The sequence below is a fragment of the Xenopus laevis genome, chromosome 3S (genome assembly GCF_017654675.1).
Source record: "Xenopus laevis strain J_2021 chromosome 3S, Xenopus_laevis_v10.1, whole genome shotgun sequence".
In the NCBI taxonomy this organism is placed as follows: domain Eukaryota; kingdom Metazoa; phylum Chordata; class Amphibia; order Anura; family Pipidae; genus Xenopus; species Xenopus laevis.
Genome location: NC_054376.1, coordinates 127,046,816 through 127,072,981, shown reverse-complemented (window position 1 = coordinate 127,072,981; position 26,166 = coordinate 127,046,816). Strand labels below are relative to the sequence as shown.

At 41.7% G+C, this 26,166-nt stretch overlaps 2 protein-coding genes across 6 annotated transcripts; both read left to right on the top strand.

The window, feature by feature from the left end:
• The first annotated feature begins 712 nt into the window (after positions 1-712).
• Positions 713-16,432, top strand: LOC108703512 (histidine N-acetyltransferase). Of its 4 annotated transcripts, none has more exons than XR_005966715.1 (3): positions 713-1,497; positions 11,639-11,907; positions 13,953-14,039. XR_005966715.1 is itself a non-coding variant. In XM_018239679.2 (3 exons), exons 1-3 carry the CDS (start codon positions 11,683-11,685, stop codon positions 15,412-15,414), a joined length of 1,056 nt encoding a protein of 351 aa, XP_018095168.1. In that variant the 5' UTR covers positions 11,639-11,682; the 3' UTR covers positions 15,415-16,432. The 4 variants fall into 4 exon arrangements, 1 of the variants encoding a protein (XP_018095168.1); XM_018239679.2 differs by lacking the exon at positions 713-1,497 and adding an exon at positions 14,764-16,432 and having other exon boundaries at positions 11,639-11,862; positions 13,953-14,177; XR_005966716.1 differs by lacking the exons at positions 11,639-11,907; positions 13,953-14,039 and adding an exon at positions 8,076-8,161.
• A 2,920-nt stretch (positions 16,433-19,352) lies between these two features.
• On the top strand, positions 19,353-25,137 carry LOC108703511 (histidine N-acetyltransferase). 2 transcript variants are annotated; one of them, XM_041588937.1, is made up of 4 exons: positions 19,353-19,412; positions 22,306-22,505; positions 23,006-23,230; positions 23,816-25,137. In XM_041588937.1, the coding sequence occupies exons 2-4, from the start codon at positions 22,326-22,328 to the stop codon at positions 24,464-24,466; spliced, it is 1,056 nt and encodes a 351-aa protein (XP_041444871.1). In that variant the 5' UTR covers positions 19,353-19,412; positions 22,306-22,325; the 3' UTR covers positions 24,467-25,137. The 2 variants fall into 2 exon arrangements, with proteins under 2 accessions (XP_041444871.1, XP_041444870.1); XM_041588936.1 differs by having other exon boundaries at positions 22,282-22,505.
• Positions 25,138-26,166: the final 1,029 nt, after the last annotated feature.

Below are 26,166 nucleotides of genomic sequence, written 5' to 3'. Positions count from 1 at the left end.
TTTATTTGGGATTGTATCACCACTTTCTTGGTCTTATCAAAAGATGCCACCAAAGAAAATGAAGACCTTTGGTTGCTGGAAGTTTTCAGTTCAAACCAATCTCTGAGCTTTAACCTTTGTGGCCAAGACTCCTCCAATCTAATAACAGAGTTACAGATCTGAAAGACATTGGTTTTACCTTCATACGTGGTTCCAAGAATATATAGGACATCAAATAAGTTTTCACCGCAAACCCATCAAGATTTTTATTTGGGATTGTACCACCACTTTCTTGGTCTTTTCTAAAGATGCCACCAAAGAAAATGAAGACCTTCGGTTGCTGGACCTTTTTTAGTTCAAACCCATCTCGAAGTCTGGCCAAGACCCCCCTAACCTAATAACAGAGTTACAGATTTGAAAGACATTGCTTATTTAGTTTCTTTCCAAGAGCATCTAAGACATCAAATAAGTTTTCACCCCAAATCTCATCCTAATTTGCCTTCAAGATGAGCTTGTACAGTAGGTGTATCTAGCATGGCAAAATGCCACAAGAAACTCATCCAACTAGACCTTAGGACAAATCCAGACTGAAATGACAATTAGAATTTAGAGAGGATCCAGAGAAAGGTACACCCATTATATAAAATCCAGATAAAATTATATCCGATTCAGAAAATAAAAGCATAAAGCTAATGTCACACATCACACTTCCATTAATGAGCGTAATTCGATTTTAAAGTGGATTTTTTTAAAGTGGAACTATCATAAAATTAAGTTTTTGCTATGCAAGTAATAAGGCGATTAAATAACTGAGATGTAATGAACTAAAAGTCTGAATCCTTTAAAAAAATATTAAGGGTTAACTAACTGGTTGCTAGGGGCAACTACACCAGAATAAAATTGAGCCAGGTGTGTCTTGTGTAATATATTTCTTGTATTAATCAAGGATAATGACAATCAGTGGGCAAATTTGTACCTGGGCAGTTCCACACAGCAACCAGCCAGTGATTAGGTTATTTTCATTCAGCAGCAGGAAGGACAAAAAACTAAAAGCAATAATTCAATGTGACTAGTTCCTGCACAAGTGCCAGTTCCCCACTGTCAGTAAATGAGCAACATGAGTCATGTCACACCAGTGACATCACAAAGAACCAGTTCAAAGGATATTTTCAGACTCTTCATGGCTTTTGAGTTTTATATGTATATAAATTATATTTGATTATATGTTTGAAAAGAGAAAGTGACTGGCAGTTTCCGAGCTATCAGGAAGGCGGCTGGCGGTGTTCCAAGAGTGTCTGAGCAGCCGAGATAAGGAAAGTGCGCCTGTAAGTCTGATCTGTAAATGAGATAAAGAACTGTAGATGTTGTGTGCAGAAATGCCATGAAAAAGAAAAGGGAGTTCGAGTTTTTGCTCTAGGCTGTTTGTAATTCAGCACCATGATTAAACTGAGACATCAAGTTCTGGAGTCCAGTTTCACTGAAATGTTTGCCAAAATGCTCAGCCTGAAGGAGAAGTAGGTAAGTGACGTAGAATGAGCCACTGGTGATAATTGAGGGTCATGGACTTGCTGAAGACAGAAGGGTGGAGTTCAGAAGACACTTGTTGGTTTTTATATGTACCTACTGCTTGAGTTCCAGAGAACAGTCAAGCTGGTGTTTACAGGAACAATCTTCTTAAAGCAAAACAACTCAGAGAACAAGGTGTTGGGGTGACCACATCGCTTCAGCCATGGTTCATGTTCATCCAGACGCTAACAAACTTGTGTATAAATGTATTGGTCACTTAGGGGCAAATTCACCAAGGGTCGAATATCGAGGGTTAATTAACCCTCGATATTCGACTGGGAATTAAAATCCTTCGACTTCGAATATCGAAGTCGAAGGATTTTAGCGTAAATAGTTCAATCAAACAATCCTTCGATCGAACGTTTGAATTCGTTCGATTCGAAGGATTTTAATCCAACGATCGAAGGATTATCCTTCGACCAAAAAAATTTAGGCAAGCCTATGGGGACCTTCCCCTTAGGCTAACATTGGGTTCGGTAGGTTTTAGATGGCGAACTAGGGGGTTGAAGTTTTTTCTTAAAGAGACAGTACTTCGACTATTGAATGGTCGAATAGTCAAACGATTTTTAGTTCGAATCTTTCGATTCGAAGTCGTTTTTACTTCGAATCCTTCACTCGAGTTTGGTAAATTGGCCCCCTAGTCTCTGAAAGTCAGAATGAGAGTTTTTTTTACTATAAAATCCGATTTTTTTTGTGTTAAAAAAACTCAGCCTGAAGGAGAGGTAGGTATTAATATTTCGGACAAAAATCTGAAAAATCGTTTGGGGAAAAAATGTATGATTCCGACTTTCACTAGATTTTATCGAATTTTTTTCCAATCCGATTAAATCATACTTTTTTAAAGGGGAACTCAACACAAACATAACTTAAGGTTTTTGAAAAGTAAACATAATTTCGAGCAACTTTGCAATATACATAATTTAAAAAATATGCTGACTTTTCATGATTTTTAATGGTTTGAAACAGTTCCCTAAACCTAGTCCCCTGCTCTCCTGCTGATCTCTCTGACTACTTTGCTGAGCTGACTGACTACTGTTACTTTGTATCAACAGCCATCTGTCCTCAGCCTGCATCCTCCAAACCCCACAATTCCCTGCACATGTGATTTCAATAAAGAAAGGAACATCCCAGTGCAATGCATTGTGGGTTATGTAGTTCCTGCATGCTGTCTGTAAGCTGTGGAGTAGTTGTTACAATTTGTAATATCAGTGTTTAGTCCCTCCTTCCCTGCCAGAATTTCAAATGATGAGAAAGAGAAGAACTGTTAAACAGCTGGATTTCAGTATAGAAATGGCATTTATTTACACTTTTTGAAGAAACGGGTAACTGTGATGGGTATATTAGGGGTTTCTGTGTTATGTGGGACTCTTTATCAAATTGTGCTTTGGAAGCCGGAGTTCCCCTTTAATAATAAATAAGGTCACCTCGTGGATTCTAGTTTGGTCGCACTTTATGCGATGATGTCACTTCCAGTTTAGCGGGTCTCGAGTTGGAAGGTAAGTGAACGACTGCCTTTGTAGCCACACAAGAACATCGTTGGGTGGAATGGACTCGTTCTTAATCAATATGGTGACTGCTTTGGTTTCAGGCCTAGATATGGGGGTTGAAAGCTGATGACAAACTCCACCTCAGAGACAGAGATAAAGGCAAATATATCACTGGGGGTAAAGCCCATAGATTATTTATTAGATTGTTGGCTACAAACCTTTCCCCAGGGGCTTTCTCCTTCTCTCCCTCCCATTTGATCCTCACTACATTCCTTTTCTTCAACACCTGTCCCTCAAAATCCTCATTCCTCTGAGTCTGTCTGGCACAGAGTCTCCATCTTGGATTCTCCTCTGACTGGCCAACACATGGGACTCACTTCTACTGCTGCTGCTGCTGCTTCACCTTCCTCCCAGCATCCTCCTGGGTTCCCCTGGGAGTTTCCAGGTACAGCCGCTGCCTCCTGCCCTGCACTGCTGCTGCTCTGTCTCTCCTCCAAGGAGTCTGTGACCCCAGGGGAGTTCTGTGCAGGTTCCTTCCCAGGGGGACTCGATGTGACTCTGCAGAGTTTATCCTCTCAGGGGGAGCACAGACCATCTCCACACAGACTGACGGCCCTGGGGGATCACAATCCAAAGCAACAGAACCAGAACAGTCACCAGGGATTTCTTTCAGGTGTTCAGCACTTTTCCCTCATCCAAGATGTCCGCAGGTACCTCATTCCCTTTTCCTCCATTACCTTTCCTCCCAGCAGCAGAAACAGTTTTGATTTTCTCCTGCAATGCTCTGCCCTCACTGGGTTTCTTGGCTTCCACAGTCGCGGCACAAACTCTGGTTCTAGTCACACGTTTGCTTGTGGCCGGACAGGCACCAGGACTCTTAGCCTTGGCTTCCCCACTGCTCTTAGGGCTCCTAGCCACTTTCTTCCTCATGCTGCCACTTTGGGGAAGAAAAACATAATAAAAGTCCAAACAAATTAATTTACAAGGCTGAAACCTTGATTTTGCTGTTCAAATGGGCCCTCCCAGACCCCCAGGGGACTGGCAAAACCACTCTCTCCACAAGCTCACTCTAATCTTGTGTTAGGGAGCTGCTATCTGGTTAACTTCCCATGACTGGGGGCAGCTGGGAAACTGACAAAATGTCTAGCCCCATGTCAGATTTCAAAATTAAATATAAAAAAATCTTTTGAGAAATGGATTTCAGTGCAGAATTCTGCTGGAGCAACACTATTAACTGATGCGTTTTGAAAAAAAAAATTCCCATGACATGTCCCATACCTGTAGTTATAATAATGGGGCCTATAGTCATATAAAGCTCTTTCATTTTGTGGAGAACTGGTCCTTTACCAGGGACCTGCCATTGATATAAAAATGCACCCACACTGCAGTGAACACTTCATATGGCATTTTATGGGCTTTTCAATAGTTTTTCAGATTTTACAGGTTTATAGTGTACTCTATCAATTTAACCATTTTTTTTACACTGAACACAACCCAACCACGTTGCTTGCCCAATTGTATATAGACAGTTGCTGACTCATGCTGGAATCAGCCAATCAGAGCAAGGAAAATTTTTTAATCCTTGTGGCAAGTCGTGGTCCCTCCATCTTTGTGCCTAACTTTAATGGCCTCATGATTTTTATGGACAGGAGCGGGAGGTATTCATTTATTAGTTTTAGAGGTTTCAGCTGGCCCAGGTCATTGGGGTGTTGAGGATCCAGTCCTGGTTTAGGAAGTACCCAGGGTGGGCGATTGTCACCATGGTGGCACGGGGTTAGCAGTCATCTCTATAGTGAGGGATATTTAGCTAGAGCCTGAGACTTCTTTCTTTTCTCCCCAATACTGGGACATACATACTGTACATTGTCTACTTTAAATGTAGGAATGAAGGGTTCAAATCCAGCTGCCTCCCTGCAAGTCTTTCCCAAGGTTGAGGTCATTTAAGTCCTTTGCTTCATATCTGCTAGCTCAGAGGTCAAGCTCAAGCTTTTGGTGCAACCTTGGGTTCCACAGCCTCATACAACCTTTAAGAACAAAGAGGTTAGTTTGTCTATCACTGAGCACTGTTATTGCAATGATTGTTTCTGCAAACACCAGTTGTAGTTGTAAATAGTGATTCCTCTGGCTTCACGCCTTTAGCTCTAGGTAATGAGGGGGGGCAGGTAATTCACCTTTGAATGAACTTTTAGTATGATGTAGATATTCTGAGACAATTTGCAATTGGTCTTAATTTTTTTGGTGGTTTTTCAGCAGCTCTTTAGTTATTTCAGGTTAGGTATTTCAGCAGCTAGCTGGTTGCTAGGATCTTATTTACCTGAGCAACCAGACTGTGGTTTGTAAGAATGACTGGTGATGGATTTGAATAGAAGGATAAGTAATAAAAAGTAACAATAACAAAACACAGATCAATAGTTTTATTTTTTTGGCTTTAGGGGTCAGTGACCCCCCACTGGAAAGCTGGAAAGAGGATGAAGAGGAAGGCAAATTATTACAAAATTATAAAAAATAAATAATGAAGAACAGTTGCAAAGTTGCTATTAATATGACAGTTTATAGCCTACTAAAAGTCATCTTAATGGCGAACCATTCCTTTAAGTCAGAGTTTATGTTCTGTTCAGCCAGTGGGGTACAGGCTTGCCTGGTTCAGCAGCTCGACAGATGGCATTTGGATTTCCAGTAGAGTTTTATCAGGCACAGCCAAACTGAATGTATATGCAGGCATGGGATCTTTTATCTGGAAACCTGTTATCCAATAAGTTCCAAATTATGAGACGGTCATCTACCATATACTCCATTTAAATCAAATAATTAAAATTTTTTTTTAAATTGTTTCCTTTTTCTATGTAATAATAAGATATAAATAATCCATAGGCAAAACAATTCTATTGGGTTTGTACGGGAATGATAATTGTGTTCTCTATTTATAGTGAATTCCCCTAAAGTTTGGCCACTGAAGGGCCCCTTAGTTATACATGGGCTAGGCTCCTCTTCCTGGGTCTAAGCTTTGTCCCTAGTTATTCCAGGTTTGGCCATTAGGTGACATTGTGCAATAATATATAATATAAATCTGCTCATTGTCCATTTTGTTAGTCCCCTGACCTGAGCAGGCAGGAAGACTGAAGTGGAACCTAGACAGGTCAGGTCTACTAAGTGATACTCACTTTCATAGATCACTCTTTTTTATTGGTACTAAAACACAGTGTGGTAGAACACTCTATATCAGGGATCCCCAACCTTTACAAGCCGTGAGCAACATTCAGAAGTAAAAGGAGTTGGGGAGCAACACTAGCATGAAAAATGTTCCTGGGTGCCAAATAAGTGCTGTTAATGACCATTTAGTAGCCCCTTTGTGGATTGTCAGCCTACACTAAGGCTCTGTTTGACAGTACACCTGGTTTTTATGCAACCAAAACTTGCCTCCAAGCCTGGAATTCAAAAATAAGCACCTGCTTTGAGGCCACTGGGAGCAACATCCAAGGGGCTGGAGAGCAACATGTTACTCACGAGCTACTGGTTGGGGATCACTGCTCTATATACTTGGCCGGCCTATATTATTTACTTTACCAATTTCAAATTATAAATAATAGCCAATTGTTTAACTGGCTGCAGTTCACATATCCTTAAAAAGCTTAAAAAGACTTTACAAAGCAAATCACTGAGGATTTCATACGCTTTCAATCACAGTTCATAGTGATCTATTTCATAAATAGGGGTTAAAACATCTCCCGGATATTGTTATAGTTCCCCAATCCATTCAGATAATATTCAGGAGGTTGCTTTGTTGCCAATTTACGTTGCGGTGTGTTTAATTGACTTATGCTTTTCACAGGGCAATTCTCCCAGCTTAAGCCGTAAAATATTATATATATTATATATTATTATATATATTTGCGAAAAAAACTAGAGAAAGTGGGAGCAGAGCTATTTTCTTAATAATACAACAGCTGGTACGGTCTCACCTACAGTCTACGGTATCTTCTCCAGGCTTTTTCTCCACCGTCTTACGTCTCCACAGCCTTTCTCCTGTTGATACTGTGTTTCACAGCTCCACACTCGCAATTCTGAATCCGGGAACCCTCCCAATTAGCGTTGGATTAATTCAGCGTGCATTTCACCATGAACCGCTCTACCTTAGGAGCTGCAGCCAAAGTTCAGTTGATATTAAGCCTTTGTAATATAGAAGTGCTACGTGTTTCGCTCGATAAGAGCTTCCTCGGGCACTTAAAAAACGAATAATTGTAAATATAGAAAATATGCAACTTTCCCAAATCATTTAAGACATATGGTATTCAATCATTGGATAAGCAATTATCTAACAGTATAGGGGAGTTTTTTTTATTTCTCCTTATACATTTAACACCTTCTTTTTAAAAAGGGAGTCAAAAATAGTCTTCCATTCAAATATACATTTTTGTTCCCACTTTAACAGTCAATTTTCCGTGTCTCCCCCTTCTTTCTATCGTGACACTTTATCACAGTTATATGTGTACCTTCAAAATTCCCTCCATGTCCCTCTGCAAAATGTCTTTATATATAGTTGGTATTTGGCATCCCTTATCTAAAATTGCTACTGACCTTTTTATAGCACCTTTAACTTCACCCACCCTCACTGTAAAGGGTCTAATGGTTTTCCCAATATAATGTAGATTACCCCGTAATCCATAAACTATGTATGCATGATTTGCAATTGTAAAATTCACCAATATTAAAGTCTCCATGGCCAAATTTAATTTTAATATTGGCAATTAACACACTTGTTACATTTAAACATCCCTACTAAAGGTGAAAAAATAAAACCCATATTCCTTACTTTGGCTTTCTTATCCCTTAACCTTGATGGGGAAATCATTTCTTTCTAGTTATTTGCCCGTCTATATACTATTTTGGGTTCATCCGGAATGATGTCTACTAATTCCTTATCCTGTTTCAATACTTCCCAATTTTTTTTTCTATTATTTTCTTGATTTTATAGCTTTCTGCATTGAATTCTAACACCCTCCTCCTTTTTGTTGTTATCCATCCGTTTTTCCTCTTTCTTCTTAGGAATCAGAAATTGGGATCTCTCTCTATTTTTTGCCACTCTTAGATTTCATTATACCCTTTTCTGGATATCCCCTTTCCTTCAATCTATCACCCAACAATCCCGACTGCCTATCATAATCAATGTCCCTTGTGAAGTTCCTTCTCACCCGAAGGAACTGCCCATTTATCCGAGCCGCACAGGCTTCACCGAGAAGTGTTGAGTGGGATGAGAAACCCGGGTACTTCTTGGCCACAGAGACACCCTTGAAGCTCCACTTAAGGTAAAGGCTAAAAGCTGGAAGTACTTCCATAGATGCTGTGTATTCTATTGGGATATATACTGGCCATTGGTGCTGTGAGTATAAGCCTATCCATTGATGTTCTATGCTTCTGCTTATCTCTCATTGAACTCCCATGTGTATTGTGTAAGTTCTGGGGTTAAGTGGCAAGAACCACTGGCACCCAATTATTGTGCATTGCGCACATAGGCGTAGGGTGAAATTTTTGTTTGGGAAGGCTAGTCAATGCTATACCACTGCTTGTTTCATAGTTAAATCAAACACAAAATAGATAGAACAAGAGTCATTCATGGACAGTGGCCATATTTGCACCTGGGCAGTAACCCATAGCAACCAATTTGTAATTAGCAATTTTTAGCCAGCTTCAGGTTCAACGTTGAAAGCAAAACTTCATTGCTATGGGTTACTGCCCAGGTGTTCATGTGCCCACTTTTTATAAATTAGCCAGGGCCACCTTAAAGGAATAGTTCAGTGTGAAAATAAAAACTGGGTAAATAGATAGGCTGTGCAAAATAAAAAATGTAAGTCGAAGGATTTACATTCGGCAGTCGAATATCGAGGGTTAATTAACCCTCGATATTCGACCATATGTAAATCTGCTCCTAAGTATATCACATCCACTGCCATCCCAGAATCAAGGTCCCTGCTTTCCTTCTCATAAAAAGAAATTAAATTAGTCTGGCAAGATCTATAGTGATGGGTGAATTTGCGCCGGCGTCTTGTTTTTTACGCCGGCGCCCATTTGTGACGAATTCGCCCATCACTAAAGATCTATTACGCATAAAACCATGCTGGCACACACTCATAGTATTATGATTTGCTATATTATCCTTTAATAACCCTTCAAAAAGCTTTTCTACTACTGACATCAGACTAACTGGCCTATAATTTTGAGGCTGAGAACGGGATCCTTTTTTGAATAGAGGCACCACATTAGCAATTCGCCAGTCTCTCGGCACTATGCCAGATCCCAATGAATCCAGAAAAATTAAGTAAAGAGGTTTGGCAATCACAGAGCTAAGCTCGCTAATTACCCTGGGATGAATACCATCTGGCCCGGACCTTTGTTATCTTAAGATGTTCTAGTCTCTTTTGAATTTCCTCATGTGTGAACCATGCATCATTAGTTGTATTACTAGAACTGGGACTATTAAGAAGGAAACCTTCACTTACAGGTTCCTCATTTGTGTACAAATATGAGTTCAGAATCTGCGCTTTTATTTTGTTTTCATCATCCAGCTGACCCCCCTCTGAAACTAAAGGTCCCACCCCTTCCTGCTTCATTTTTTTACTATTAACATGTTTAAAAAATAATTTTGGATTCTTTTTACTGCTTGCTGCAATATCCTTTTCCATATCAATTATAACATACACCAATGATAATTCTTTTTGTTACCTTTTGCCCAGTCAAAATCTCTACCCAGAGTGATTCTACACCCTCACCAGTGCCAGCTATTGTTATTTCTTTAGCGCATGGCTTTAATTCAGGCTTTACATACAAACACACTCCTACACCCGCTATTTAATCCCTCTGTCCCTCCTAAAAAGGGTGTAACCATTTAAATTCACAATCCAGTCACATGTTTCATCCCACCAGGTCTCAGTGATACCAATTATATCATAATGTTTAGAGCAATTAATTCCAGGTCTCCCATTTTACCTGACAAACTCTGTGCATTTGCAGCATACAGTGGAGGTTACTACTTTTACTTTTGAAATTTGCATTACTTAGTGGAGAATTATATGTTAAGTTAGTATTATTCTGTTTTCCTTGTAACAGAGGGACCTCCTTAGCTGGTAAACTGTATGCCCCCCTCACTCCTCCCCCATGACCCCTTACTAATCCCACTGCCCCGTCTACACTAGCTTCCCCATAATTCTTTATCTCACCCACCCCCCCTTGCCTAGTTTAAACACTCCTCCAACCTCTTAGCCATTCTTTCCCCTAACACAGTGGACCCCCTTCCATTGAGGTGCAAACCGTCACGACTGTATAGGTTGTTCCCCAACGAAAAATCAGCCCAGTGCTCTAGGAACCCAAACCCTTCCTTCCTACACCAAGACTTGAGCCACGCATTTAGCTCCCTAAACTCCCGCTGTTTTCCTAAACTTGCACGTGGCATGGGGAAAATTTCCGAAAAGATGACATTGGAAGACCTTTCCTTGATCTTAGAGCCTAGATCCCTGAAATCATTCTTTAAGGTCTTCCATCTACCATTTATTTTGGTCATTAGTACCGATATGCACTAAGACAGTTGGGTCGTGCCCAGCCCCACCCAATAATTTGTCTATCCGATCAACCACATGCCCAACCCTGGCACCAATATATTCAATTTTGAAATCTGACATGGGGCTGGACATATTGTCAGTTTCCCAGCAACCGCAGACATGTGATTTATGACTGCCTGTCATGTGACTTTTTGTCGCAAAACAAGGAAGTAAAAAAGGTTTCCCCCTTCCCATCCCTAATTTGCATATGCTAATTAGGATTTTCTTCGGTAATCGGGCGAATATTTCACAAAGGGGGGTTCTGCCAAATCCAAAATAGTGGATTCGGTGCATCCCTACAAAAAATAGCAATTGCTTGCAGTCTCTGTGTTGTCAAACCACCGATGCACAAATGGGGCGGGGCGAGCAGGTGCGTGGCTATAAAGCCGGAAGTCGGCAGTTGTTCACCACCAGCAAAAAGGAGTGCCAGGTTGGCCCAAAATTCGTGTACATGTAAACTACCCCCCTTTTAATGGGGTTGTTCACCTTTTAATTAACTTTTAGTATGATGTAGATAGTGATATTCCTAGAAAATTTGCAATTGGTTTTTATTTTTTTTTATTTGTGATTTTTTTGGGTTATTTAGCTTTTTATTCAGCAGCTCTCCAGTTTGCAGTTTCTCCACTCTGGTTGCTTGGGTCTGAATTCCCCTAGCAACCATGCATTGATTTGAATAAGAGACTGGAATATGAATAGGAGAGGCCTGAATAGAAAAATGAGTAATAAAATGTATCAATAACAATATATTTGTAGCCTTACGGAGCATTTTTTTTAGATGGGGTCAGTGACCCCAATTTGAAAGCTGGAAATAATTAAAAACGATATGAATGGAGGTCAGTTGAAAGGTTGCTTAGAATTAGCTGTTCTATAATATACTAAACATTAACTTTAAGGTGAACCACCCCTGTAAGGAGCAGTGCTTGGTGTATTTAGTGCTTGGTGTATTTAGTGCTTGGTGTATGTGAAAGGCTTGTTACTTTATCTTTATTCAATTTAACCTTTGCTCCCATGCTAAAGATTCCTTCATCTTACACACGGCAGTGCCACAAGCGCTTCATGCCATGGCTGAGAAGTCCCTTCTGGACGTGCAGATTGTTCCCGCCACTGCCAGTGACTATGACGAGGTTCTGTCCATCTCGGATGGAATATACAATGGAGTTGACTACCTGCCGTTTAGGTACCATGAATGGGTGAGAGACCCCCAACGGAGGATGTTTGTGGCCAAGTCTGGAGGGAAAGTGGTACCGTATATACTCGTGTATAAGCCGACCCGTGTATAAGCCGAGGTACCTAATTTTACCTACAAAAACTGGGAAAACTTATTGACTCGTGTATAAGCCTAGGGTGAGAAATAAAGCTAAAGACTCTCTGTGTCTATATATTTTTTTTTTTTTGGTGAAGAGAAACGGGTCAGATTTGCCCATCACTAATCAGAAGCCATTAGCAAGTACAACTTGACTGCATTTTGGGCCAGAGGGAAAGATAAGCATGCAACGCAGCACTGTCTAACCAGCAATTTCTCCAGCTGAACTTGAACTACAACTCCCAGCAAGGCTTTGACATAGGAAGAGACATCAATGAATGCTGGAAAACTATTCTCTACGCCAGATATGTGACACTTTCAATAGAGTATTTCCAATATAATTTAAGAAACGCACGAACATTGACTGAATTTACAGCCAGATCAGCAAAATTTGGGGTGTTAAAGCGGGTTACCTGCCCCCTGCTGTCATTGAATTACAGATGTGTGAGCACAGTGCCATTGCTATGGTGCCAGCATCTTTCTACCCTAAGCCACTTTGTGTACATATAGAGCAGTTTTCGTCCCAATAGAGGCGACTGGATAGCCTGGGGCTAAACTTCACCCTGTAATCCACGTGACATAAATGCACAGCTCCGCTTTCCCTTACACTGCCCGTAGTCCCAAATCGCTACTTACACCTTCTCCAAGGCTGTAAACTCCAAACCTTTTCCGTCTATTAAAAATCGCGCAAATGTCATCACGCGAGACTGGCGTCACAACTTCACGTACGCGTATTACCTAGCTGCATTGTGGGAGCGACGAGCAGATTGTGTAACTAAATGAGAAGGGGCTGGACTCAGTGTGGTGGATAGTTCCCTCAAACATTTTACCTGTGCCCGCTGCTTTTGTTAGATACAAAATAAAACTTTCTGTGGTCTTAGTTACACATCTCAGCTCCCTATATTTCCTCAGAAGTCGTTTATAATGTCACAGCAGAGCTCCGAATTAACAGGGAAATGAAAAGATACATGTTGGTGGTTGGCAACAATACCTGCCGCCAGCTGCTGCTTCCAATTTGACCAACAAAGGAAAGATTTTTTACACAAACTTGGGCCAGGTGAAATTAACAGCTGTCAACCATTCTTATTTTTTTCTTTATTTCTACTTTTCTTGTGCTCTGTCCTCAGTTCTCCTTTTATGCATTCCTCTGATTTCCAAGTTTTGCAGGCAATATTAGAGTTGGCCCCAGCAGGGCTGGGGGCGGAGCGATCCTTCCATTGGCTGTAATCGGCCAATGGAAGGATCGCTCCGCCCCCAGCCCTGCGTCAGTGAAGCAACCCGGAAGATCCGTCAGTGCAGGAACCGATTCGGCTGAGAAAGGTGCGCAGGGCTGGGGGCGGATTTGCGGGGGGGGCCTTTGCAGGAAATATTTTATGTGCAGCATTTTCTTCATACTGACACGTTCCTATGATTTTTATAGGAACGTGTCAGAATCGCGTTTTTTTAACTGACCCGCGTGTAAGCCGAGGCAGCGTTTTTCAGCTTGTTTTGGGTGCTGAAAAACTCGGCTTATACGCGAGTATATACGGTAAGTTTGGAAGGCAGAGGGAACATTGATACAAAAATGGGATTAGGTAAAACATAGTAACATAATAAGTTAGGTTGAAAAAATACAGGGGTCCATCAAGTTCAACCGTAAGTCTATATATAACCTGCCTAACTGCCAGTTGATCCAGAGGAAGGCAAAAAACCTTGTTTGAAGCCTCTCCAATTTGCCTCAGAGGGGAAAAAATTCCTTCCTGACTCCAAAATGGCAATGGGACCAGTCCCTGGATCAACTTGTACTATGAGCTATCTCCCATATCTCTGTATTCCCTCACTTGCTAAACACCATCCAACCCCTTCTTATACCTATCTAATGTATCAGCCTGTACCACTGATTGAGGGAGACAATTCCACATCTTCACAGCTCTCACTGTAATAAAACCTCTTCCCAATATTTAAGCGGAACCTCTTTTCTTCTAATTAAAATAGTTCTTGTGATTCTTGTGGAGCAAACAGACTCATGTTTGGGGGGTTCCTTTATAGGTGGGGTTTGGCTCCTACCTGCTGGTAGATGGTGGTGTGACAGCTGTGGTGCAAGGTCTCCGCATTGCCCCCTGGATGAGAGGTTATGGGATTGCTGGGGTAATGCAACAGTTTTGCTTTGATGTCCTACGCTCCGAGCACCCTGAGGTCCCCAAAGTTCGTCTAACAAGGGGAGAAGATCCTCCAGCTGCCAAGCTGAACAAATACCGTCTAGTGCATTCCAAGGTATTGCTACTGTTGTCCTCTAATTGACCAATATGGGCTTAGACATATGAGAGACCCAGCTCATTATCCCCGAATGACCCCAACAAGTGAACCGTCAACTTCTTTACTTTTCTACTTCTTTCCTTCCAGTTGCTTGAAGGACTAGTTACAGCTCGGAAAGTTAATTATTAGGTGAACTTCCCATGCTCCCACTAAAGTTTTAATTTCCGACCTTTGACCCCAGTAAAACACATCTTCAATCCTCTAGTGTGGTCACAAATTAACAGACAAAAGAGCAAGTGTGTAGTAGTGACCAGTTCTCTCCACCCCCTCTTCCCTTGTTCCTAAGAACATTCACAGACCCTCTCTACACTTTTCCACCACTATTACTCTAGTAAGAAGACGAAGAGAAAAAAATTATGGTAAGTACCTAGAGGGTGATCTAATTAAGTTGCTTGGGGACACTGCTGGTCTTCAGCTCCATATAGAAGGTAGAGCCTGGTCTACCTTCTGGGATGACCTATAAACTATCCATGTTGAATTTGCTCTACATTTCTTACTCACCCTGATAAGTGCCTTTATGTTACATTTCTTCTTCCTCCTTCAGGCAGTTATCTCAGTGGTGATTCCTAATGACCAACTGGAAGATACAATCAAGTTGCTGAAGCAGAGGGTGGAGAATGTCGATGGGAAAGCTCCTGTTTTTTCCAGGAGCCCAGAAGAAGTTCGAAGTTGGTTTGAAAATTCCTTTAATGCAGAAGGGCTGTTTCCCAAGGGGATTCTTGTCCAAGATTGGCTTCCCCTTTCCAACCACAGATCCAACCTAGAGTTACTGCTGCAACGCGGGGTTCTCTGGTGTTATTCCAACTTCTTAAAATCCAGCACCTATAATTCTCTTCATGCAAACCAAGAGCCCACTTCAGCCTCCCTTCCTCATTCTTCCAGCCTTCCCAACACCTTTATTACTTCTGATAGCACCTGTGAGTTCCTCAGCCTGGGCACTCCTCCAATCTCTGTGCCCCTCGAGGACGGTATGCACCGTTATGACATTGATCTCTTTGGAATCGATCCTGTAGCTGCTAAAGCCCATATTCTACACCAGCTGACGGAGGCACTAAGAGTTCTACCAAGAGATGGTGGCATGGTCTGTTTGCTGTATGTAGAAGAAATCCTCCGAGCTGAACTTACTCAGTTTTGCCAAGGGATAACGCCTTTCCTTTTAGTAAAGGAACAGCTTGTTCTGGAGATGGATATATAAATACCTGGGGTTTTTTGGCCGATGGCATTTCAGGAATGGGAACGCTGGGAGTTGTAGGCCATGGCAATTGACATACAAGTCCAAAATATTTCCCGTGTTGACTGTAGTGGAACATGTGTTATCCAATTTGTTTGAGCTATTTCTGTGTTTATGGTTGATGGCCTTTGTGGACCCAAACATTATAAGGGGAACATAGTAATTTGTTGCTCTCCATGTTATATTCCTGACGGACGTTAGGAGAGACCATTAATGTTCTTTCTAGGGCACAACTAAATCCTATCTCTGAGATAGAGATTCCTTTTTGTCCTGCATCTCTACACTAGATGTCAGAAGGTCTTTGCTACCCAGAACATTACAGATCCTTCTCCATGGTTAACTGCTACTTCTTCTCCTCAGTAAGCTTCTTCTCAAGACATGACCTTCCCAGAAATTGGGGAAAAGTGAATTGAATGATTTGTATGATATATCAAACCACCAGATTTCCATTTCCTTAGCATAATGATGCTACAAATACTTTTTTATAACCATTGCATGCATAGATTTTATATGTAGGTAGCATAAACTACAAAGAGAACCCCAAAACAATTGTCAAACAGCACACACAGAGATACAATAATATTGGGGCAGGCAGTGTAAATGTACCCACATATTTGGCACTGGCAGTCACACAGATACACAACATATACACATTGTTATGCAGCCCACAGACTCTGCCATACACAGATACACACACTCAGTCTCAGACAGGCCCCACATTGATTCAGAAGAGATTTGTAGTTACATCCAGAAATATACCAGGATCTCTCCAATATCCACAACCGATGCCTCAAGTTTCCCCAGGGGCAGCTTCTCTACCCCCAGTGCTCTGCTCCTTCACCTTGTTATAGACAGACATAAACCAAATGGACAAGGCTAAATCATTCGGGCAACGGGACATAAGCACATATATATCTTTATATTTACACAGCCCCATACACACACCCCTCCCTACTTTCACATAAATTCTATATACCCATATCTATACTAACTATAGAGTTTAGTATCACAATAGTCTTTGTATTACAGTATGTCTGTCCAAGAAATCATCCAAGTCCCTCTTATAGTCATTAACTGAATCATCACCCGGCAGTGCATTCCCCAACCTCACTGTCCTCACTGTGATGAACCCCCTACTCTGTTCCTTTAAATGAAACTTCTTTTCCTCTAGTCTGAAGGGGAGGCCTCTGGTACGTGATTCTCTTTATGGGTAAAAAGGTCCCCTGCTATTTGTCTATAATGTCCTCTAATGTACTTGTAAAGTCTAATCATGTCCCCTCACAAGCGCCTTTTTTCCAGAGAAAACAACCCCAACCTTGTCAGTCTCCCCTCATAATTTAACTCTTCCCTCCCTCTAACCAGTTTAGTTGCACTTAGTCTCTGCACTCTCTCCAGCTCATTTATATCCCTCTTAAGGACTGGAGTCCAAAACTGCCCCCATACTCCAGATGAAGCCTCACCAGGGACCTATAAAGAGACACAATTATGTTTCATCCCTTGAGTTAATGCCCTTTTTTATACAAGAACTTTATTTGCTTTAGTAGCCACAGAATGACACTGCCCAGAATTAGACAACTTGTTATCTACAAAGACCCCAAGATCCTTCTCATTTAAGGAAACTCCCAACACGCTGCCATTTAGTGTATAATTTGCATTTATATTATTTTTGCCAAAGTGCATAACCTGCATTTATCAACATTGAACCTCATTTTCCAGTTTGCTGCCCAGTTTTCCAGTTTAGACAAATCACTGTGCAAAGTGGCAGCATCCTGCATGGAACCTATAGTTCTGCACAATTTAGTATCATCTGCACAAATAGAAACAGTACTTTCAATGGCCACCTCCAGGTCATTAATAAACAAGTTGAAAAGCAAGGGACCTAGTACAGAGCCCTGCGGTACTCCACTAACAACACTGGTCCAATTAGAAAATGTTCCATTTACCACCACTCTTTGTAGTCTATCTTTTAGCCAGTTCTCTATCCAGGTACAAATACTATGTTCCAGGCCAACATTCCTTCATTTAACCAGTAACCTTTTGTGTGGCACTGTATCAAATGCTTTAGCAAAGTCTAAGTAAATCACATCCACTGCCATCCCAGAATCCAGGTCTCTACTTACCTTCTCATAAAAAGAAATTAAGTTAGTCTGGCAAGATCTATTACACATAAAACCATGCTGGCACACACTCATAGTATTATGATTTTGCTATGAAGTCCAGTATCTTATCCTTTATTAACCCTTCAAAAAGCTTTCCTACCACTGACGTCAGACTAACTGGCCTATAGTTTTGAGGCTGAGAACGGGATCCTTTTTTGAATAGAGGCACCACATTAGCAATTCGCCAGTCTCTCTGCACTATATCAGACCTCAATGAATCCTGAAAAATCAAGCAAAGAGGTTTGGCAATCACAGAGCTAAGCTCGCTAATTACCCTGGGATGAATACCATCTGGCCCTAGACCTTTGTTTATCTTAACTTGTTCTAGTCTCTTTTGAATTTCCTCATGTGTGAACCATGCATCGTTAGTTGTATTACTAGAATTGGAACTATTAAGAAGGAAACCTTCACTTACAGGTTCCTCATTTGTGTACAAATATGAGTTCAGAATCTGCGCTTTTATTTTGTTTTCATCAACCAGCTGACCCCCCTCTGAAACTAAAGGTCCCACCCCTTCCTGCTTCATTTTTTTACTATTAACATATTTAAAAAATAATTTGGATTCTTTTTACTGCTTGCTGCAATATCCTTTTCCATATCAATTTTAACATACACCAATGATAATTCTCTTTGTTACCTTTTGCCCAGTCAAAATCTCTACCCAGAGTGATTCTACACCCTCACCAGTGCCAGCTATTGTTATTTCTTTAGCGCATGGCTTTAATTCAGGCTTTACATACAAACACACTCCTCCACCCTTTTTAATACCTCTGTCCCTCCTAAAAAGGGTGTAACCATTTAAATTCACAATCCAGTCACATGTTTCATCCCACCAGGTCTCAGTGATACCAATTATATCATAATTTTTAGAGCAATTAATTCCAGGTCTCCGATTTTACCTGACAAACTCCGTGCATTTGCAGCATACAGCGGAGGTTACTACTTTTACTTTTGAAATTTACATTACTTAGTGGAGAATTATATGTTAAGTTAGTATTATTCTGTTTTCCTTGTAACAGAGGGACCTCCTTAGCTGGTAAACTGTATGCCCCCCTCACTCCTCCCCCATGACCCCTTACTAATCCCACTGCCCCGTCTACACTAGCTTCCCCATAATTCTTTATCTCACCCACCCACCCCTTGCCTAGTTTAAACACTCCTCCAACCTCTTAGCGTGATATCAGTCCAACTTGCAGTAAAGAGTGACTGAAGTTTATCAGAGCACAAGTCACATGACTGGGGGCAGCTGGGAAATTGACAATATGTCTAGCCCCATGTCAGATTTCAGAATTGAATATAAAAAAATCTTTTTGCTCTTTAAAAAAATGAATTTCAGTGCAGAATTCTGCTGGAGCAGCACTATTAACTGATGCGTTTTGAAAAAAACATGACAGTATCCCTTTAACTTAAAGGTGAACCACCCCTTTAAGGTGGCTGGGAAACAAAGCAATGTTGTATTTCAGTGGCAATGTTACAGTGTGGGGGCATGAATATCTGAATATCTGAATTTCGGAATATCTGAATATCTTGTAGGGAAGTGTTATTTGCCCTTTCCCTAACTGCATAACCCTGTGACTTTAAATCTGGATCCACCAAAAGCATGGCTGCTGCTTGCACTGCATTGAGACAGTTTTCAGCCACAGCCTGTCCAATCAGCAAGAAGGATTTGCTTCTGACCTTGTGACCTCTCTGAAAGAAGTTTGGAGCCAAAATGAAAGTGAGGCTGAGGTTAACCAGGAAGAAGAGAAGAGGAAAGCATGGACTAATACACTGAGAGCAGCCTGCAATCTCTCCTTCTCTCTTGTGAGTGTTCCTGCTGATTTATCTGAGTAGGAAGCCAGGGATTTCACCTATAGAACATTTACCCATATAGGCAATCCCATAGTCAGAGCACAGGGAGTTAGTTAACCCTTTCCAGTCAGCCATCATAGTGAGTGGAAGTAGTGCAGCTGCCTGAGCTATTGCTAGGGAGTAATCCCTGTAGGATAGATAGGACTTCAGCCCTGTAGTGAGTTGCCAGCGTGTACAACGGATCTGGACTGTGGATTTCCCATCAGCCTCTGTGACACGTGCAGTGGATCCTCAGGAATTTAGGAAGCCTTTCCCTACACCAGCATTCCAAGCTCAGTGTGGATTAAAGCTGCCAGACTGCTTCCCTGTATCTGCTCTGCCTCACAGGATCTTTATTCTTTCATTATCACTGGGAGTTGGTGAGACCTTCACTCTACACACCCCGGGGTGCATCAATCTAGTGTTGCAACACATCCCTCTTCTATTACTACTTTGGTATATCCCCTCAGACCTCTAGTGTGCACACTCACCATTCTTAAAGTGACAGTGGACATTTTCATACCAAGGGTGATACTTATTATATTGTCTTATATTCATCGTATTATTGTTATTTCACTGTTCTTATTGCATTTGCATATATTGCATTTCTAATATTACATATTACTGCATATCTGCCTATTGTGTGGTTTATTGTCTGCTACAATTGGTACCAAAATCACTGCTATTGCCATTCCCAGGGAGTTGTATGCCACCAATATCTGGTTTTAGCCCTGGGTGGAGGCACTTAACTTATCCAAACCCCGCAAATCTCCCACTTAGCGGAGGCTTGGGATCTATACTGTTAGCGCCACAGTGTGGCCCTGGATATTCCTGCCAAGAAAGGGTTACAATCTGAATATCTGAATATCTGCCATTAAGGGTAGAACTATACGAGCGTTTTGACATGTGATAGCTTCTGCTCTGGCGTGATACGAGGAAGCGCAATCGTCGCCTAATCTAAAGTAAGTAATAGGAATGTCGGACTTTGTCGCAGCATGCATCTGATACAACACGACTGTCGGATGAAGACACAACATGCAGCGTCCTCATCTGACAGTAGCGTCCGATGCACGCTTCAACAACGTCCGACATTCCTATTACTTACCTTAGATTAATTGCATCCAACATGATGCATGCGCTCCCTCGCGTCGCGCCGGATCTTGAGCTATCGCATGACAAAACGCCCATGCAGTTCTTCCCTTTATACCCACTGCATCACACTGCATATAATGCGCCTGGGGGGCAGTATCCACTGCAACTCACTGCATGGAATGTGCTTGTTTATTAAATATAGATCACATCTAGGGTTGCCACCTCACCCCTTTAAAACCCAACACATACGGAATCCACAACCTGGCTAATTAGCAATTCATTTAGATGCATGGCTGCACAGAAATCAGTTCAGTCTGCAGCACTTCGCAAATATATCACCCTTTTGTTAAAATTAAGGGGACATCTGTGAACACAAATGGATGGAGATCCGAAATAATATGAGCTTATTGAGAACCACAGAACCGCTAGAGGTTCATTCTCATTATACTAAGCCTCACATTAGCTTTAGGTCAGTCTATGAATGGCCCATCTTTAGCCTCCCCAAACAAAAAACTCACCCTCTGTCTATGCTGTGTCTGTAGATTAGTAGCAGTCTCTCACTCTCTAACGGGTCACTGAACCGACTGAAACACAAAACTGACAGTTTATAAGTCTCCCTCCTCTCCTGATTCCTCCCTTCCTTTTCTCTTCTGCTTCTCTGGGGTTGAACTGCCATTGGCAAAGGCTTGTGGGAAGTGTAGTTCTGAGGCTTACTACAATAACCCCAAGTGAACAGTGCTGCCTCAAGAAATTAGGGGTGCACCGAATCCAGGATTCGGACTTTTTCAGCAGGATTCAGCTGAATCCTTCTGCCCAGTTGAACTGAATCCGAATTCTAATTTGCATATGCAAATTAATGGTCGGGGAGGGAAATCATGTGACTTTTTGTCGCAAAACAAGGAAGTAAAAAAATGTTTTCCCATCCCTAATTTGCATATGCTAATTAGGATTTGGTTCGGTAATTGGGCAAATATTTGACGAAGGATTCGGGGGTTCGGCCGAATCCAAAATAGTGGATTCGGTGCATCCTTATAAGAAATAGCAATTGCTTGCAGTCTCTGTGTTGTCAAACCACGCCGACCCGTCCCACCGATGATGTCACAAAAGGGGGCGGGGCGAGCAGGCGCGTGCCATAAGTCGGCAGTCGGAAGTTCTCCACCAGCAAACAGGAGTCCGAGGTTGGCCCGAAATTCGTGTACATGTAAACTACCCCCTTTTAAAGGGGTTGTTCGCCTTTTAATTAACTTTTATGATGTAGAGAGGGATATTCCTAGACAATTTGCAATTGGTTTTGATTTTTTATTTTTTGTGATTTTTTTGGGTTATTTAGCTTTTTATTCAGCAGCTCTCCAGTTTGTAATTTCTCCCCTTGGGTCCGAATTCCCCTAGCAACCATGCATTGATTTGAATAAGAGACTGGAATAGGAGAGGCCTGAATAGAAAAATGAGTAATAAAATGTATCAATAACAATATATTTGTAGCCTTACGGAGCATTTGTTTTTTAGATGGGGTCATTGATCCCAATTTGAAAGCTGGAAATAATTAAAAAAACGATATGAATGGAGGCCAGTTGAAAAGTTGCTTAGAATTAGTTGTTCTATAATATACTAAACATTAACTTTAAGGTGAACCACCCCTGTAAGGAGCAGTGCTTGGTGTATTTAGTGCTTGGTGTATTCAGTGCTTGGTGTATGTGAAAGGGTTGTTACTTTATCTTTATTCCATGTAACCTTTGCTCCCATGCTAAAGATTCCTTCATCTTACACACGGCAGTGCCACAAGCTCTTCATGCCATGGCTGAGAAGTCCCTTCTGGACGTGCAGATTGTTCCCGCCACTGCCAGTGACTATGACGAGGTTCTGTCCATCTCAGATGGAATATACAATGGAGTTGACTACCTGCCGTTTAGGTACCATGAATGGGTGAGAGACAACCAACGGAGGATGTTTGTGGCCAAGTCTGGAGGGAAAGTGGTAAGTTTGGAAGGCAGAGGGAACATTGATACAAAAATGGGAGTAGGTAATACATAGTAACATAATAAGTTAGGTTGAAAAACAACACGGGTCCATCAAGTTCAACCATAAGTCTGTGTATAACCTGCCTAACTGCCAGTTGATCCAGAGGAAGGCAAAAAACCCCGTTTGAAGCCTCTCCAATTTGCCTCAAAGGGGGAAAAAATTCCTTCCTGACTCCAAGATGCAATGGGACCAGTCCCTGGATCAACTTGTACTATGAGCTATCTCCCATATCCCTGTATTCCCTCACTTGCTAAACACCATCCGACCCTTCCTTATACCTATCTAATGTATCAGCCTGTACCACTGATTCAGGGAGACAATTCCACATCTTCACAGCTCTCACTGTAATAAAACCTCTTCCCAATATTTAAGCGGAACCTCTTTTCTTCTAATTAGAATAGTTCTTGTGATTCTTGTGGAGCAAACAGATTCATGTTTGGGGGGTTCCTTTATAGGTGGGGTTTGACTCCTACCTGCTGGTAGATGGTGGTGTGACAGCTGTGGTGCAAGGTCTCCGCGTTGCCCCCTGGATGAGAGGTTATGGGATTGCTGGGGTAATGCAACAGTTTTGCTTTGATGTCCTACGCTCCGAGCACCCTGAGGTCTCCAAAGTTCGTCTGACAAGGGGAGAAGATCCTCCAGCCGCCATGCTGAACAAATACCGTCTAGTGCATTCCAAGGTATTGCTACTGTTGTCCTCTAATTGACCAATATGGGCTTAGACATATGAGAGACCCAGCTCGTTATCCCCGCATGACCCCGACAAGTGAACTGTCAAATTCTTTACTTTTCTCCTTCTTTCCTTTCAGTTGCTTGAAGAACTAGTTACAGCTCGGAAAGTTAATTATTAGGTGAACTTCCCATGCACCCACTAAAGTTTTAATTTCCGATCTTTGACCCCAGTAAAACACATCTTCAATCCTCTAGCGTGGTCACAAATTAACAGACAAAAGAGCAAGTGTGTAGTAGTGACCAGTCCGCTCCACCCCCTCTTCCCTTGTTCCTAAGGACATTCCCAGACCCTCTCTACACCTTTCCACCACTATTACCCTAGTAAGAGACAAAGAGAAATAAATAATGGTAAGTACCTGGAGGGTGATCTAATTAAGTTGCTTGGGGGCACTGCTGGTCTTCAGCTCCATATAGAAGGTAGATCCTGGTCTACCTTCTGAGATGACCTATAAGTTATCCATGTAGAATTTGCCCTACCTTTATTACTCACCCTGATAAGTGCCTTTATGTTACATTTCTTCTTCCTCCTTCAGGCAGTTATCTCGGTGGTGATTCCTAATGACCAACTGGAAGATACAATCAAGTTGCTGAAGCAGAGGGTGGAGAATGTCGATGGGAAAGCTCCTGTTTTTTCCAGGAGCCCAGAAGAAGTTCGAAGTTGGTTTGAAAATTCCTTTAATGCAGAAGGGCTGTTTCCCAAGGGGATTCTTGTCCAAGATTGGCTTCCCCTTTCCAACCACAGATCCAACCTAGAGTTACTGCTGCAACGCGGGGTTCTCTGGTGTTATTCCAACTCCTTAAAATCCAGCACCTATAATTCTCTTCATGCAAACCAAGAGCCCACTTCAGCCTCCCTTCCTCATTCTTCCAGCCTTCCCAACACCTTTATTACTTCTGATAGCACCTGTGAGTTCCTCAGCCTGGGCACTCCTCCAATCTCTGTGCCCCTCGAGGACGGTATGCACCGTTATGACATTGATCTCTTTGGAATCGATCCTGTAGCTGCTAAAGCCCATATTCTACACCAGCTGACGGAGGCACTAAGAGTTCTACCAAGAGATGGTGGCATGGTCTGTTTGCTGTATGTAGAAGAAATCCTCCGAGCTGAACTTACTCAGTTTTGCCAAGGGATAACGCCTTTCCTTATAGTAAAGGAACAGCTTGTTCTGGAGATGGATATATAAATACCTGGGGTTTTTAGGCCGATGGCATTTCAGGAATGGGAATGCTGGGAGTTGTAGGCCATGGCAATTGACATACAAGTCCAAAATATTTCCCGTGTTGGCTGTCTACTGTAGTGGAACATGTGTTATCCAATTTGTTTGAGCTATTTCTGTGTTTATGGTTGATGGCCTTTGTGGACCCAAACATTATAAGGGGAACATAGTAATTTGTTGCTCTCCATGTTATATTCCTGACGGACGTTAGGAGAGACCATTAATGTTCTTTCTAGGGCACAACTAAATCCTATCTCTGAGATAGAGATTCCTTTTTGTCCTGCATCTCTACACTAGATGTCAGAAGGTCTTTGCTACCCAGAACATTACAGATCCTTCTCCATGGTTAACTGCTACTTCTTCTCCTCAGTAAGCTTCTTCTCAAGACATGACCTTCCCAGAAATTGGGGAAAAGTGAATTGAATGATTTGTATGATATATCAAACCACCAGCTTTCCATTTCCTGTGCGCATAATTACAAAGTTTCAGCTCCTTAGCATAATGATGCTACAAATACTTTTTTATAACCATTGCATGCATAGATTTTATATGTAGGTAGCATAAACTACAAGGAGAACCCCAAAAGAATTGTCAAACAGTTTCTAATACTGCAATATAAAATAAACCTTTCTGCTTCATTAACAAAATGGGTGTTTCCATTAATTAATATCTCCAACAGTATGTGCCTTTGCAGTGCACAAATTGCTGCCAGCTTTCCAACTGTCAGGCAGTTAATTAAAAAGTCCACCGATAAGACGTTTGTGTGATGAACTCCTCCTTATCTGAAAGCCTGGCACAGGTTGCGACTGGAAAAAGGGAGGGGTTTGTTCATATAAAGCTTATTATCACAATATGTACAAACTCTTTTCATTACTGGGGGGGGGTAGCAATACAGAGGTAACTGGATTAATCTTATGAAGCCTGGGGGGAGGGGGAGGTCTGTTCTATGCAGGGCCCTTAAGGGCTTTACAATTAAAGAGAAGAACTGAGAAAATAGTCACACTGAATAGGCATCAGTACCAATTTCTTTCATCTTCCAGTTCTATCAGTTGTATCATACTTGAGCAGTGGTTCTCAAACGATGGAGTTGGCCAAGAGGTGGTGGTCTATAAGTAGTGGTAGGAGGGGTTCAGTCTGAAGGCCAGTAAGTGTGAGAATCCTTGATATACTGTACCTTCAGCAGACTTCTGAACTAAAATCCGTATTATAATATTTTTTTATATTTCATTTTCAAATCTGACATGGGGCTAGACATATTGTTAGTTTCCCAGTTGCCCCCAGCCATGTGACTTGTGATCTGATAAACTTCAGTCACTAGGAAATATATTATCCAAAAATGCTCTGCCCGCTTGGTTCAGGAAAAGGGTGCAACTTTCCTCAATCAGGTCACCGATATCCTGATATCTATAACTCGATTTAAAAGGAAATGAGGAGAGCACTCTGCAAGCAAATTAATGCTGTGGTTATCCTTTTATTAGTCGACTACTTGTACACGACATGTTTCGGGCCTATATGCCCTTTATCACTTGATATAACGATGATAGTGAGAGAACAATGAGAAGAAGTCTCGTTGCTCTGTGTATGAACCTCTTCCCCCCGGCACACTTGAACAGGGACCAGTGAGTAATTACATTGGTAGTAATTAGTGAGGAGAGTTCAGCCCTTTC

What these genes read in the sequence shown, in the direction of transcription:
- LOC108703512 (XM_018239679.2), top strand. Translation starts at nt 11,683, where the DNA reads ATGGCTGAGAAGTCCCTTCTGGACGTGCAGATTGTTCCCGCCACTGCC. An exon ending in CCAAGTCTGGAGGGAAAGTG is followed by an intron (nt 11,863 to 13,952) that starts GTACCGTATATA and finishes GTTCCTTTATAG; the next exon opens with GTGGGGTTTGGCTCCTACCT. An exon ending in ACCGTCTAGTGCATTCCAAG is followed by an intron (nt 14,178 to 14,763) that starts GTATTGCTACTG and finishes TTCCTCCTTCAG; the next exon opens with GCAGTTATCTCAGTGGTGAT.
- LOC108703511 (XM_041588937.1), top strand. Translation starts at nt 22,326, where the DNA reads ATGGCTGAGAAGTCCCTTCTGGACGTGCAGATTGTTCCCGCCACTGCC. An exon ending in CCAAGTCTGGAGGGAAAGTG is followed by an intron (nt 22,506 to 23,005) that starts GTAAGTTTGGAA and finishes GTTCCTTTATAG; the next exon opens with GTGGGGTTTGACTCCTACCT. An exon ending in ACCGTCTAGTGCATTCCAAG is followed by an intron (nt 23,231 to 23,815) that starts GTATTGCTACTG and finishes TTCCTCCTTCAG; the next exon opens with GCAGTTATCTCGGTGGTGAT.